The sequence below is a fragment of the Nematolebias whitei genome, chromosome 22 (assembly GCF_014905685.2).
Source record: "Nematolebias whitei isolate Nwh7 chromosome 22, NemWhi1, whole genome shotgun sequence".
Taxonomy (NCBI): Eukaryota; Metazoa; Chordata; class Actinopteri; order Cyprinodontiformes; family Rivulidae; genus Nematolebias; species Nematolebias whitei.
In genome coordinates, this window is record NC_056519.1 from 24,284,335 (window position 1) to 24,299,349 (window position 15,015).

The 15,015-nt window shown below is 41.4% G+C and overlaps 2 protein-coding genes across 2 annotated transcripts in view; one reads left to right on the plus strand and one right to left on the minus strand.

The window, feature by feature from the left end:
* Positions 1 to 15,015, minus strand: part of LOC119428279 (cysteine and glycine-rich protein 2) — a gene marked incomplete at its 3' end in the record, with an annotated part of 103,718 nt that overhangs the window by 45,455 nt on the left and 43,248 nt on the right.
* The window catches only part of zdhhc17 (zinc finger DHHC-type palmitoyltransferase 17), a 58,824-nt gene that overhangs the window by 39,265 nt on the left and 4,544 nt on the right, over positions 1 to 15,015 (plus strand). The window contains exons 9-13 of the mRNA XM_037695944.1: positions 1,491 to 1,633; positions 4,017 to 4,117; positions 11,003 to 11,127; positions 11,819 to 11,881; positions 11,971 to 12,064. Coding sequence (XP_037551872.1) covers positions 1,491 to 1,633; positions 4,017 to 4,117; positions 11,003 to 11,127; positions 11,819 to 11,881; positions 11,971 to 12,064 — 526 coding nt within the window. The remainder of the gene's footprint in view (positions 1 to 1,490; positions 1,634 to 4,016; positions 4,118 to 11,002; positions 11,128 to 11,818; positions 11,882 to 11,970; positions 12,065 to 15,015) is intronic.

The following is a 15,015-nucleotide window of genomic DNA, read 5'->3' on the forward strand; positions in this document are numbered from 1 at the left end:
ATTATTATTATTATTATTATTATTATTATTATTATTATTATTATTATTATTATTATTATTATTATGTCTGCACTATCTCCATCCAGGAGTTTGTCTGTTTGATGAATTTAGTTGGTTTGAAGAGTCGTACAGCTGATCATCCAAGAACATTTCCTTACTGACAAACTCCTGATCAATCACACATTACTTGATGCAGAAAAAGTTCAGACCTGACTAGGCCTGTCACAATAAACAATAAATCAATTAATCGCATGATAAATGAAAATTATCCACGTCATTTTCGGCTTTATCGTTTATTCATGTCTCTTTTTGTTGGACACTATATGACAAAAAGGCTCAACTCCGGTGCTCTTCACTGACCCCTCCCTTTCTTTTTTTCTTTAAAATCTATTTTAATCGTCTAAAATCGCGTTTTTGGATCGTTAAAAGCAACTAAACTGAGAAGCTAAGCTAACAGGCTGTCCTCGGGGAAAAATCTCTCTCATCAAAGCTCCAAATTTCACAGTTGAAACCTGTGCTTTGTGTAAAAAGTTGTTTTTCTCTGCAAAAAGACGCTGAGAACTTGTTTACTGATTTTTTTTTATTAAAAGCTTTGTGTGAAAAATGCTGAAGAGCTCAAACCACACCGAGCGTCCGCCATTTTGAGAACCGATGAACAGGAACGAGAGACAGCCCATGTCACATCAAGGGGCCTCCCTCCCATTTTTCTTAAGGAGACATGCTGCTGCTCCTTCACGATCAATTCTTCAACTCAAACCGTCTTATACTGCCATCCAGTGGTCAAAAAATGTACTACATACAAAAATTAACTAACATTTCTTCTTAACTTTGACATTACTAATAATTGTCAAATTTCAAACAATTATTGTTTATCGCAGTAATTTCTGAGACAATTAATCGCCCAGTACAATTTGTAATCATGACAGGCCTAGACCTGACCTTGTGTCGAGAAGAAGCGAGCGAAGCTGCTCTGAGAACCAAGCGACGTGGTATTTGTCATACTACTATGTCAATGAGAGACAATTTTGCCACTTCGAACAGAGAATGCAGGGCCCTTTAAACACTAAAGTATAAGTTGTCCGTCCCCCTCCCCAAAAATTGTTGCTGCCACTAAATTCTGAGTGATTGTGACAAACGAGCCAACCTTGGCATTCACCCCACGTATGTTTTATTCTATTGAAGTGCTCTTTAGAAGTGATGATTGGCAGGCTGCCCCGCCCCATCAACAACTGCTGGCACTGATGTAGAGCTAAGCTAGCGGTGCTCAGTACAGATGTGCTAGATAAAAAGCTCCTGATGTAGTGCTCTGCTTCCCTCATGCATACATGCCATACACTGAATGACAGAGCACTTTCCACTGCTTTTTTCCCACTTCCTGCTTACACCGTGCTTTCTGTGTGACTGTAGTCTGATTTCTGCCGTCTGTGCTGCTTATTTCCTTCCTTTTGCCTTTTATTTGACATCCTTCCCTCCTCATTCCTCCTGTCCAGGAGTTCAGGCAGAAGGTGATGCTGGGAACGCCATTCGTCGTCATCTGGCTTGTTGGTTTTGTCGCAGACCTGGACATCGACTCCTGGCTCATCAAAGGCATCATGTACGCCGGCGTCTGGGTCGCCGTGCAGTTCCTCTCAAAGTATGTCTCAGGTGAAAAGTACACGGAATAGAACTTAAGGCACTTGTGATGATTTTATTGGATGGTGCACATGTGCGTTTCGGCTTTATCGGTCATTTAAAATGTATTCTTCTCTCTGGTTCAGTTTGTGTTTTTGTGCTTCTCACCTGTGTTGGCTGTCTGACTACAACACACCCCACTGTGTTCGCTTCATAGTTACTGACATTCCTGAAATACTTTCCGCTGTTGTTGAGTCCAGCAGCAGGTTCTCATCAGGTAATGGTTTGCTGTCCAACTGTAGGACTCAGACTCGGATCAAAGCTTCTGCCTTGTGGGCCCTAATGGTCAGGATCGTCTTATCTTGACAAAGAATGCTTTAATAAAAATGATCCAATAATTATCCAAAACATGAACAATGAAACTTGCATTTCATGAAGGAATGCATATCTCCTGCCACTTTGCATTCCAAGTTTTTATAGAAAGATTTCCTACGATCTCTTGGCGCTCTGCAAATATTTAGTAGATCATTCAGCTACTAGTACGCCAAATTTTATCTCGATGTGTGTAAAACTGACAGGGTTGTAGCTGTTTGTGTTTGTTTGGCTGTGTTGGACATCTTCAGTCAGGTTGACTCAAACAGGTTACTCGTAGACGTACCGTATTTTCCGGATTATATGTTGCTCCTGAGTATAGTCTATATCAGTCAAAAAATGCCTCATGAAGAGGAAAAAAAACATAAGTCGCTTTGGAGTATACCGTACTTTCCGCCGTACACGTCGCTCTGCCCTATAACTCGAATCAGTCCATATTTGTCTAATAAAGTGGAAGAATCCATAAATATGTTGCTTCGCCCTGTACTTCGCATCTAATACGCATCACCGCTGACGACCCGGAAATGTGAGTCGGTGTTGTGCCAAAAATCGATGTGCTGCCAAATGGAGGCCGTGGGAGCGTGCACGGGAGGACTTTAACACGAATTTAACAAGATTAGCACTTAAAAACAATTATTTGTTTGCTCAAAATTTTAGAAAATGTGTGTCTCAGTCTAACTTTTCCTTAATAAATGCACTTTAATGGACAAATCAGCTGCATTTCAAAAATAGTTTTGCTGCCTCGGTGCTCCGTGAACGCGCAGAGGGAGAAAAAAAGGAGGACGACCGCGGCTCATTTCTCCAAAACTTAACAAGAAAAGCACCTAAACAATTGTTTGCTCCAAATTATAGCAAAGTTGTGTCTCAGTTGAACTTTTGCTTAATAAATGCACTTTAACGGTCAAATGAGCTGCATTTCGCCGGGGCGGTGCAGCTGGTTTGACGGTTCCAAGCAGCGAGCAGAATGAAGGTGGGGAGACTATGGCAGGCCGACTGAGTCATTAAAAGCTGGTGAAGATTCTCAGTCATCCAGGACATGGTAAATTCAAAAAAGTTCAAGACAAAAACAATAAAGTATAATAAATAAAGTCCAGTTGTTTTTGTCTTGAACTTTTTTGAATTTGTCATTATAGCCACTTTTACTTATTACATGATACAACGGTGTGCCTTAATGCTACAACTACTCTGCTGCCATCAAGTGGTTGAAAGTGGTACTGCTTTATTTTCTTTTTTTCATTCAGAATGAATGAAAACAGTCGTATCTCAGCCAAAAAAAGGTTTTATAAATATGGGAAAAATCCATAAATACATGGCTTCAGCCTGCAAGTCGCAGAGCATGTAAATTATGCAAAACACTGCAGCTTATCGGGTGGAAAATCCAGTAAGTCACATTTATTTAGAAGTGTATTTCCCAAAGTGGAAGAACAGACATTAATTCTGAAATAACAATAACACACAGAACATACCTGGATCCTGAACAGGCTTAATTAACATAACAAGCCAACGAGTCCGACAAGCAAGTTACCATCCTGTGTGCCACTCTGAACAACTCCACCAACTCCGGAGGAAGGTGTGTGTGTGGTGGTGGTGGTGGTGGTGGTGGGGGTAGCAGAAGAGGAACAACATATGGCTGTCAAAAGTCTAGAGGGGCCTCTCTCGGCTGCAAATGCTAATGTTTACTTTTTGGTTCACGTCAGTACGAATGAACATTTAACGCGTCAGTCAAAAATTGCATCTTGAATAGGAAAAAAAAAACCTATACAAGTCGTTTCAGACTACACGTCGCAGGACTGACCAAACTATGAAAAAAGTGTGACTTATTGTCCAGAAAATACGGTACATCTAATCTTTAGTTCCTGAGACTTTCATCAAAATGCATCCAATAATCCATTAGGTCTTTATCTGTGAGGTAGACAAACGTGTACAAACAGCCACATGATCACCTTTACTGCAAATAAAATTGTACAAAACTGACATTGTTTTGTTTTAGATCTTCACAACAAAAGCATTTTTGAAAATGTCTCTCTTTTCAGGGCTTTCTTCGACCACTCCATGCACAGTGCTCTGCCTCTTGGAATCTACCTGGCAACAAAGTTCTGGATGTACACCACCTGGTTTTACTGGTTCTGGAACGATATCCTTCAAGACTGGAAATAATGTTTAACATGTTTATTGTGATGTGTTCACAGTAAGTGCAGTGCGAGACATAAAATGTGCTTTTCTTCATCTGAAAACTTTTTAAGTATTTGTAATTCATGTTGTTTGTTTAATTCCTGTGAGAAAAAGCAGAAATATTTGCAGTTTTCTTTTTCAAGGTCACAGCACTGAAAAGTATTCTAGCTGCTTCTGAGAACAAGACAAAACATCTTACTTGCTGTTTCTGCTGATTTAGTTCTTGGAAGCACAGAAGGGTCTGAAAGAAGAACAACCAAAAACACTCTAAGATTTATATTCAAGGGCATTGCCAAGGGGGCACTATGGCCACCCCTAAAATAATTGGTCTCCCTCCCCCTTGTCCAAACGGTTTTATCCTCTTGAGTCTCAAGCTTTTACTTCCCCTAGCAGTTTAGGATTAGTAGAACCTCCTAAACCTTTAAACAAACATTGTTTTTGAGCATTTAGGAGTTTAAAATATGAATACATGTACAGTCTTCACTCTATCGCGGTTCAGTTCTTTCAGCTTCACTGCATCGCAGATTAAAATTTTTTTTTTAACAAATGCACTAACTCCCTCCAGTCTTTAAAAAAAGTTATTGAACTCGCGTCTGGTTCACTTGTCGGCTCCTCCTCTAAATTTGTTACAGGGACATGTTTGTAGAAGCGTGGGAAGGGTTATGAATAATAAAATTAACATAACACGGCTAGTTCGGGGATTTTCACCTACTGGAACGTAATCCCCGTGATAGGCAAGGGATCACTGTATATAGTTTATTTTAAATTAATACTAATCTTAATATCTAATCCCCTTGAATAAAATCAATCTCTTCAATGGTACGATGCACTGACTCAGGAGGTAATGTGTATATTTTCTTTATAAATATAAATTTAGAAGAGGCTTCAGTAAGTTGAGCAGTGACGGTGCTTTTCTCAATAAATAATGTCAAATAATGTATTTTCACAATTCTTTTCCGGCTTTTGGTTTTGGTGTGCCACCCCAGGATATTCAGTGGCCCCCACACGACCACCCCATCAAAAAGAATTCTTGAGGCACCGCTGCGTCTATTTGTTAACCCAAGATAGTTGCATTGGGGCCCAAAAAATCCAACCCGGCCCCAGCCGGTAGCCATCATTTCCGAACCCTACCCGATCCAACAAATTAACAGTAATTACAGGTCCGAACCTGAACACCCCGACATTTTTAATTAAGCGTTGACTGCTTATATAGTTACTAACGCGCGGCTGAATAAAAGGGGTAGAAGATTGGAGCTGCTTCTGCTTTATTCAGACATGGACCCTGCTCGAGCATGTCGGATATTTTGTGATCTCACTTGTTAAGGTTGTCGACCGAACGTGTCCTCGGAGTGCCGCGGCTGAATGAACATCCATTTGGGCGATGGATCGCTGGCAGTAGTTCATCTGAAACTTAACTGAACTTTTTACCTCTTTCAAGGTCGATCAGCTCGCGGTGAAATGGCTGCGTGCGACTGGTGATAGTATGGCAAGCCGTGTTGCCATATAATTGGATCGTCAGCTGTGCGCGCCCGCTGACGCAATCAAAAGCCCGACACTGACCCGGCCCACACATTAGGCATATTATTATGGCCCGGCCCAGTCCGAATCCGGGTTGGGCGGAGCCGGGCTCTGGGTTCGGACTAGAGATGACCGCTCTAACAAGGGGTGCACCGATTGCAGTTTTGTGGCCGATCACGAGCACCGATTACGAAAACGTCTGACCTGCAGATTCCAATTGTGTTTTATAATCGACACTGTCGGGTGTTATAAGGTCACAATGCACCTTCATTTTCCCAATATTATTTTATTGAAAAACATACCCTTGAACAATATCCTAGAAACAATACAAACTTGTTTTAACTGGCCATGAGGTAGTGCTCTGAAATATAAATGAAGTTCAGACTATTGTTGTTAAAACTAAAAAAATAGGTAAAATTGGTTTCTCATGCAATTATCGGCTGATTTCCCAAAATTAAATATTTATCGGTGCACCCCTAGCTCTAACTCAAGATTATAACAACATTGTGTTTCAAACGTAAGATCCTGACAAAAGCCTATTTTGTAAGTTTAAAGGTAACTTTCTGTCTCTCTCGGGGTATTCGAACTGGAACAAGAGATGAGAAGCTCAAGTGTTGCCGGCATGCGAGTACAGGCTAGTTTCAGTGGGTGAATGGGATACTTATAGTAAAGGTTTTGTGTAAACAGGAAGAGGAGCGGTTGGTTAATCTGATGTTAAACAAGCAGAAAAATAAGGCGTTAAGGCCTCAGTTTTTTTTTTTTTTGCAGCTGCAGTCTGTTATAAATGTGAAATTCAGTCCAGAGTTTTGCTGTTGAACTTGTCTGAGCTGTGTTCATGATTTTCTTCAGTTCACAAGTTGCTCATTACAAAGTGTGAGAGTGCAGATCTGTTTTTATAGAAGGTGTTTAATTTTACGCCTTGTTGCTCCACTAATGAGAAGGAAAGTCCCAACACCGTTTGTCTGACTCATTTAATCAGACTAGGGGAGACGTGCAACATGTGGCCCGAGGGCCAAAAGTGACCCATCTTAATGGAAAAGAAAACAACTTTTATAGAAATGCATTTTATGAAACGTCTAAATTAAACATTATGGACTAATACATCAAAAGATAAGCTAAGATGGGATTTTTTTTTTAAGTAATTGCTTTTCCAGAATTAGACTGAATCTAAGAGTAGAAAAAGCAAACATCTACATTTTATTTTTTTTACAAGAGTCAGTTTACAGAAAGGATGTCTTATATTCCAAAAGAGTAATGGGGAGACATACATGAATTTGTATCAAGTATGTTAATATGCTACAACTAGAAAAAGCTTGAAAAGGTCTTGATTGCTTTACATATCTTGAGTTGGCCCTCTGGAAAAACATGTCGTCCATCCCTGGACCAAGACCAGCTGTTGGAGTCTAGCTGGCACCTCGTATGGACCTCTGGGTGCAAGCAGTGTGTGGCGCTGCTGCCTCAGATGATTTCTGTTGATTGCTGTAGGAGAGCACCTGTACAGGTGTTTAAGTTCAGCTCTGGCACAGGATCGTAGACGATCTGTTAGTGACATATTTTGCAGGGGTGCTCACACTTCTTCAGCATGCGAGCTACTTATAAAATGACAATTCAAAATGGTTTACCTACTATAAAAATACAAAACATACACTTATTTATAAACATATTAAGTTTTCTTTAGTTGCACATTGTATGTTGATGTACCTTGCAAAACTGAATGAATGTATATTTTGCAATACAACTCTGTACGTTTTTTGTCTTTACCTTACTCTGGATGACCTGCACTGAGTGGAATCAGCCTGGGATGCATAGTCTGGACAGTAGCTACTGGCATAATAATCATACTTCTTGATTCCTGGAGAGCTTTGATGGAAGATAACATTTCTGGTTTGTTTTTAACATCGCCGAGCAACAAGTCAACTGCCTCTTTTACCGTCTCTCCATCTTGAAAAGACTTCATATGCTTAATGAAGTGACTCACCCGGACTGATGCTTCAGTAGCTGCCGTTGCTTTTGTGCTCAGCTGTAAGAAAGACTGCTGTCTGGATAACTGGGATTTTGGCTCCTTCGCCTTTTTCTTTCTCAGATCGCTTTTCAGAAGGAAGTCGGTGATGTCGTTTTTGTGAACAGTCCAAAAATGTCGCTCCACATTTCCCTTCTTCGGAATAGCAATGGAAGACCGGCAGATGAGGCAAACGCACTTCGAATATGACATCGTAAAAAAAAGTCCTCCTCCCATTTCGTCTGGAAATGTAGATTTTTTTTTACTTCTTACTTGGTCCAGCTCCCCCACTCATTTTATAATCTTTCTTGAGTTTAGAAGAAATAAACTGGAGGCTAACTAGGCAACTCGGTAGCTTGCTAGTTTTGGGTGCGGTTGTATGCACATGCGTGTTGACCATGTGTCAGAAAAAGTCAGACTGGCTGCCCTGTATGTCAATCAAGTGACAAATTTCATGGTGTGGAAGGATGGATCACGTCTATTTTTTTAATGCCATCGATCTAACCATACTACCTTTGCGTTCGACCGGTAGATAGAACTCGACGTATTGGGCACCCCATGTCCAGTCATCCAGGACTTGGCAAATCCCAAGTCGTCTTTTTTTAAGGAGACTTGACTTTTTTTCTTCTGTGTTCGAAGATGTTTTTTACTTATTCGAGAAGCTTTCTTTATGCAAACTTACATGCACATCACTGTTCCTTCCATCCCCTCCGGGGATCATTAGTTTTTCTTCGTCTGATCCACATGAGAGATGTATTGGTCTCATGCTTGAAGGTGTAAATTGGAGTGAAAATGACTTGATTAGCTTCAAGCCTGGTAAATGCTCTTGTGCGATATTAATATATTTTTGTTTCACACTTTTCCCAGAACATCTGTCTTCTTCATCCAAAACATGAACATTTTGGTGAAGATGAACAGCTGAGTCCTGGTCTGAAGAGCTGGCTCTGCACGTCTCCATTTCAGTTATGAAAGCTCCTCATACAAGTAGCAAAAGATCTTAAAAAAAAAAAAAGAGAGCGAAAAGACAGACTGGAAGGAGTAACGTATTTGTTCAACCTTTATTTAGACAAATAAGTCGCATTGAGCCTAGAAGACTCATTTACAAGTGAGATCTGTTTAGACAGACAAAAAGTAGTGAAACTGCACACGTAGGAATTGGAGGCGAAAAAATTCCTATAAGACTTTTTTTTTCCTGCCTGAGAAGAAAACTATTAAAAACACCTCACACAAACAAGCATATAGTGACATAGACACTTTGCAGAGGGGAGACGACGAGAGCAGTGAACATGTCCATAGATGCTCTCTAGGGCCTTGTAAGAGTTCTGATAAGGATGTAATAATCAGCCAATGTCCTCCAGTGAGATCCGTAAACATTCTTGAGGGATGTCGGGGAATGGCCAAGAATAACGACTATGAGAATCCAAGAGTCCTGAAATGATGACACAATGTTTATTCAGCTGGTTTCATCTGGTTATCATTTGGAAATTCCTCAGGGAGTGGGTGGTGAGCGTCAGATCACATGTTCTCCAGGCAAATTCAGATAAGGTGGCCTTCAAGGCCAGACAGGGGAGCCAAATTCAAATAAACACACAGTTGTTTTGGGGACAGGCAGAACTTAATGACATCTAGCTTGAGTCTGTGTTGGTCCACTCTGTTCCGAAATGTCCAAATTACATGGCCACACCGATTTAACGTGCCTGAGTAAAATCCCCGAGATCTGATCTATCCCAAAGCATTTGAGTCTGGGTACTCGTGGCACAAACCAAGCCATCATAAAGGCAAGCAGCGTGATCGGGTCCCAATTTGCTGCCGACAACTTCCTTGATTGTTGATAAAACCTGCAACCAGCCAAATCCAAAAAGCAGGAACCAGTTATTGTAAATCCAATTAAATATGCGTCCTTAATATCCACAAATGGCAGCAGAGATAGACACATCATCAAGTCTTCAAGACGATGTGATATCCAGCTTCGTGCCAATAGGGCAAATCTGCACGCCTAAAGCCTGTCTTCTCTTTGAAGAAATGTTATCAGTTGTGTTGAGGGACCAACTGATCAAATCAAGTCCATAATTATGGTTCGGAAGATATGCAAGAGAGGGTCACAGATATGCAAGCAGTTTTACAGATAGACAGAGCAGCAAAGCGGAGAGGGAGGGAAAAGCGTCCAACCTCGGCAAGAGCAAGTGGTGGTTCACACAAGAACACTTCAGCCACTCCCCTGCAGGAAAGTGGTTGGACACGGCTCATTAGGAGGAAATGAGTTTGTGGCAGCCTAATGGTGGATTCTGTTCTCCAACCTTAAACCAGTGGATCTTACCGATCTTTTGTCAAAGGTGTTTCAGCTGAAGGGCATGCTGTTTGGTTACATTTCCACACGCAGAGCTGCACGTCTTTTTGTTGTCTCCCATCACGGAGCAAAGAGGGGCAACTGGAAATACACTCTGTTCATTTGTTCATTCATTTTAGCGCAATAACTTTAAAAATAAGTGAGGTACCTACTTCCATCTTGGTGTGCAGCTATATCTAGGCATAAAAAAGGTCACTATTAAAAACTGGACTGCCAAGTAAAAATCTAAAATGGCCACTGCCATGTGCATATGTGTAAACTGACCACCTCTATCATTTGAGGAAACTGCTTTCCAGTTGTTATGTTGCTTAAAATTATAGTTGCCTCAAATGATTGGGGTGGCCAAAGATTAATCCATGGTGGTCAAAGCCACCGTTGGCCACCCCCTGGCTCCTCCACTACACCTGATGGAATTGAATTGATGAAATGATCCCTCCACTCGCCAGGATCCATCACCTCAGTTCTTCTCCACAGTGTACCTCCTCCCCACTTGAATATCTTGCACCAAAACCATTGAAGTTTTCTTCTATTCTCTGTTCAGTTCCAGTTCAGAAAAACCCTCATCTCGTAAACTACAAACATTCGCTGTTCAAACCCCTCATCATCAGGCGACATCAGCTTGTTTCCACTGTGCTGCTTACAGATCAGAGCCTCAGCAGCAGCACCAAGCCCATTGGTTGATTTTTCTTTTTTACTAGAAGGTGATCCATTTGTGGCAGCAGTTTTTATATCGCTGCATGTTTCTCTTTAAGAACTTAATGGTTGCTAACAAGAAAAGTAAACTTTTAATATCCTTTAAATATAGTTTGACTCAAATGTTTGACCACTTCTGAAAAACTAAAAGTGCCATAAATTTCAAGAGTGATTTGCATTTGTCGTATAAACTGTTACTTTTTCCATAAATCAAACTGATGTTCGTCGTCGTGGATCTTTTAGACATTAAAACAAAAGCTGTCTTCTTCTCTTCCTTGACTTCTCTGCACATCTTCCCTTTGCCACCGTCCACATCCCCTTCCTGGTTAACAGTCTGGCTTTGTTTTACAACTTTGGAAAATCCTGGAAATCAGATCCAGGAATCATTAAAGCATCGGAGGAACAGAAGAAAAAGGTAACCATCTTTAGCTTCATGATAAGTTGGATGTCCTCCAACTTTTGTTTCTTTTTTGAGATGTTTTACTGTCATCCAGTTCAAAATGATCATTTTTCCCCAAAAAGGGTGTAAATGTTTTGGATGTTTGTTTTGATGTGTATTCAGTCACAAACAGTTACCGTAATTTCCGGATTATAAGCCGCTACTTTTTTCACACACTTTGTGCATGGCAGTTTATACAATGCTGCGGCTAATTTATGGACTTTTTTTTTTTTACGTGCTAACGAGCTTCATGCCGCCACAACATTTAGCCTCGTCACACCTGGGCGCTCACATAGCTGCCAACATTTATTTATACAGGTTAGTCCCATTGATCCTCGGGGACTCATTTACAACAGAGACCTGAATTTACCTCTAAGAGACCTCTTTAGTGCTGGGATGCTCTAGATGAGGACCTTATCCTTTTGGATCTACAGAAATGTGCTGTAAAACAAGCTGATGTAGACTGTGGTGATTTTGTTAGTGCAGATTAGATCTAATTTGGTTCCTTACGAATAGCAACAAGTCTCAGATGAAATTCAAGCTTCGTGGACTTCCTTCCAGTTCACAAAGTGATGGCTCAGCTCTGAATCCAAAGCTTAGCCTCCTCCAGCTGATTTGCCAAACGACAGAGCGACACAGTAAATGTCTTTTTTCTCCTCTCCTTCAGACAATTGTGGAGCTGGCTGAGACGGGCAGCCTGGATCTAAGCATATTCTGCAGCACCTGCTTGGTAAACTTTTTCTTTGAAACATTTGTTCCCCATTTGTACAGCAAAGAAAAGAAAAAAGCAAATCCAAGACTGTCTCTATTTTAAAACAGATACGGAAGCCCATTCGCTCCAAACACTGCGCTGTGTGCAACCGCTGCATCGCCAAGTTTGACCACCACTGTCCCTGGGTGGGGAACTGCGTGGGTACGGCAAGCTCACACATCCACAAGGATAACAACGCACACATTTCCTAACGTTCATGGTCATTACTCACTCCACACACTTTAGTTCAATTGGCAGTTTATCTAGTAGACGACAGGAACGAGCGTTTAAATGTTGGAAGTGTGTAAATTTAGATTAATTTATCAGGACTTTTCTCATACACTTTCAAAGCATCAACACAAACTTGTTTTTGTGATTTAGATTTTTTGCAAACTTGTTGCTTTTCGACAAAAATCACCGATGTCAAACAAAACGTCATTTACGTGAATCATCCAGATCCAAAGAGTCAGAGGCGTGGTAGATGGCATATTTTCCCTTTGATTGGACTTATCATTACATAAGTGCCAGCAGTTGCCGACCGGGGGTGATAAATATAGATGTTGATAACCTCTTAAAATACACCAAAATGCAGGAAATGACATCTACTTTATTCCAAATTTTCTGGTAGAGAACGAGGGGTGGGTGGGGTTATAGCCAAGAGTGGATGGAGATGTTTTATTTGCTGAAGCCACCCGCTTCAAAACTAATAATGATTTTCAGAAAAACGATGTGGCGTGAATTACTCTTCATAACTCTGGTTGACCTATCAACACTATTTAAAAACTGGTTAATAGTTTAAAGCCTTTACTTTTGACACAAAGTAAAACACCGTCTCAGAGCGGCTGTGTGTGTAATACTACAATACTACAGCGACTGAAAATGCTCACATGATTTAAAAGATGCGTCCACTGACTCCAGAGGCTCGTTCCTTTCTTGACATCATCAGCCTTCGGAAATCGTTGGCCGTGTGCTTGGGTGTTTCCTTAACTGGGTGGTGGTATTGTCTTTTTTTTTTTTTTTTTTTTACACTCGTCTAGCCCAAACGTGAAGAAACATAACCATTATGTTCTACTACAGTGATTACCCGGTAAGGGCAGTTAGGACTATAATGGTGGGTGTTGCACTTTACAGACCTGAGCTGAGAGAGCAGACATGCTCGTGTTGTTGCATCAGGTCTGCAAAAATGAGTGTCCATCAAGCTAAAAATGTGAAAGAGCACAGAAGCTGAACAAAGACTTGAAAGCTGAAACAAAGCAAACATCAGTGGATTGTTGTCTGTTAAACAGACTGGAGACAGTAGGGGAAGGAAGGACTGTAGGGGCCTGTTAACACTTCCTGTTTAAAACCATGTGGTCAGGATGACGCTGTCTAAGTGAGGAAACTGTCTGAACAAACAGCAGGTCCCCCAATCCGCTTTCTCATCAACGTTAGCAGTGGGCCCCAAAAATCTGTTAAAACACTCATTCAGAAGTGGTCCACATCCAGACGTGGACACATTTGTTGGTACTCCGTGGATAAAATACAAACAAACCCACAAAAGTCACTAAAATAACTTGAAACTGACAAGAATGAGATTTTTTTTTTGTGCAAAAAAAATCAACGAACGTGTCTGTCTTTACTTAAGAATTTTTGTTCGTTTAAATTGACAAACTAATGAATCTGACCTTGACAGAAAGGATGATACCCCAGAAAATCCAGAAGCTACTCTGACCACAGGGCATGTTAAACTAAGGTGTGTCCTGTAACCAGCATCTCATGTGTCTTCAGTCTTATCATCCAGTCTGACTCTTTAAATAGTGACAGGTAGTCACTGTGCTGTTTGGTATCATGTTGTGTAACACACAAGAGTAAGGTCCACTGGACTGGAGACAACCTCTTTGCACTGCAAGAGGAAAATTGTCGACAAATTAAAGTGATAGATATTCTAAATCGTAACCAAGGAACCAGAACAACTTGGATAAAAAAGGTGAACTCCAAGATCAAATAAAAGAAGATGACTGCAAACAACACAGAATCATAAAAAAACAATCGTGGAATTTTCCAGAATACATACTGAAGGGAAAATGCCTTTTTGGACAGATGAGACAAAAGTGGAGCTTTTTGGCAACAAGTCCCCTCAGCTCTGTGTTCACAGACCCCAAAATGAAATGTACAAAGAAAAAAACACCGTTCCTCAGTTCTGTTCTGGTGCTGCTTTACTGAATCTGACACAGGGCAGTGTTTCCTCTACCATTATTCAAAGATGGCGCCCCATCCTGTCAACAGAACTGAGCACCCTGCCTACCAAATCCCACACCCCTCACTCTGCTCCGCTACTTCCGGATGTGGAGCGGAGGTTGCAGCAGCTCAGCTCAGATTCCAAACAGAAAGAACCGAGTTCAATACAAACATAGCACTCCACTACTTCTACCCCCGTTGACAACTGCTGGCACTAACGTAGCTCTACGCAAACCAACCCCTGCCCCCCAACAACCACACACAATAAAAACATAGCGCTCCGCTAACCATGCCCTCCTCCAACCACCCTCAGTCATCAACTGCCGACACTGGCAATACTAACGTAGCGCTATGCTAAACAACTCCTGCTAGACAGACGAGCGCCTTCCCAAGATACATAGCCTAGAGGAAACCCTGCAGGGTGTCTTGAATATGCAGTGTGCTATGAAATCTCAAGACTGTCACAGCATTCTGGAGTGAAATGTTCTGCTCAGTGTCAGAAAGTTTGGTCTCGGCTGCAGATTGTGGGTCCTGCAATGGGATAACACACACAACTCGAATCATCCACAGATATTTTAGAACCAAACATTTGACCATTGTGAGGTGACCTCATGAGCCCTGATTTAAATTATGTTGAACATCTGTGGAAGGAGCTGAAACATCTGGAGAAGGAACCTTTCAAACCTGAGACAGCTGGAGCAGTTTGCTCCTAGTGAGTGGACCAGAAGTGGACAGATGGACCAGATCACCTGTGGACATGTAGACCAGATCACATGACAGGTGAACCAGATCACTTGGGGACATGTGGACCAGAACACTTGTGGACATGTGGACCAGATCACCTGTGGGCATGTGGACCAGAACACCTGTGGACATGTGGACCAGAACACCTGTGG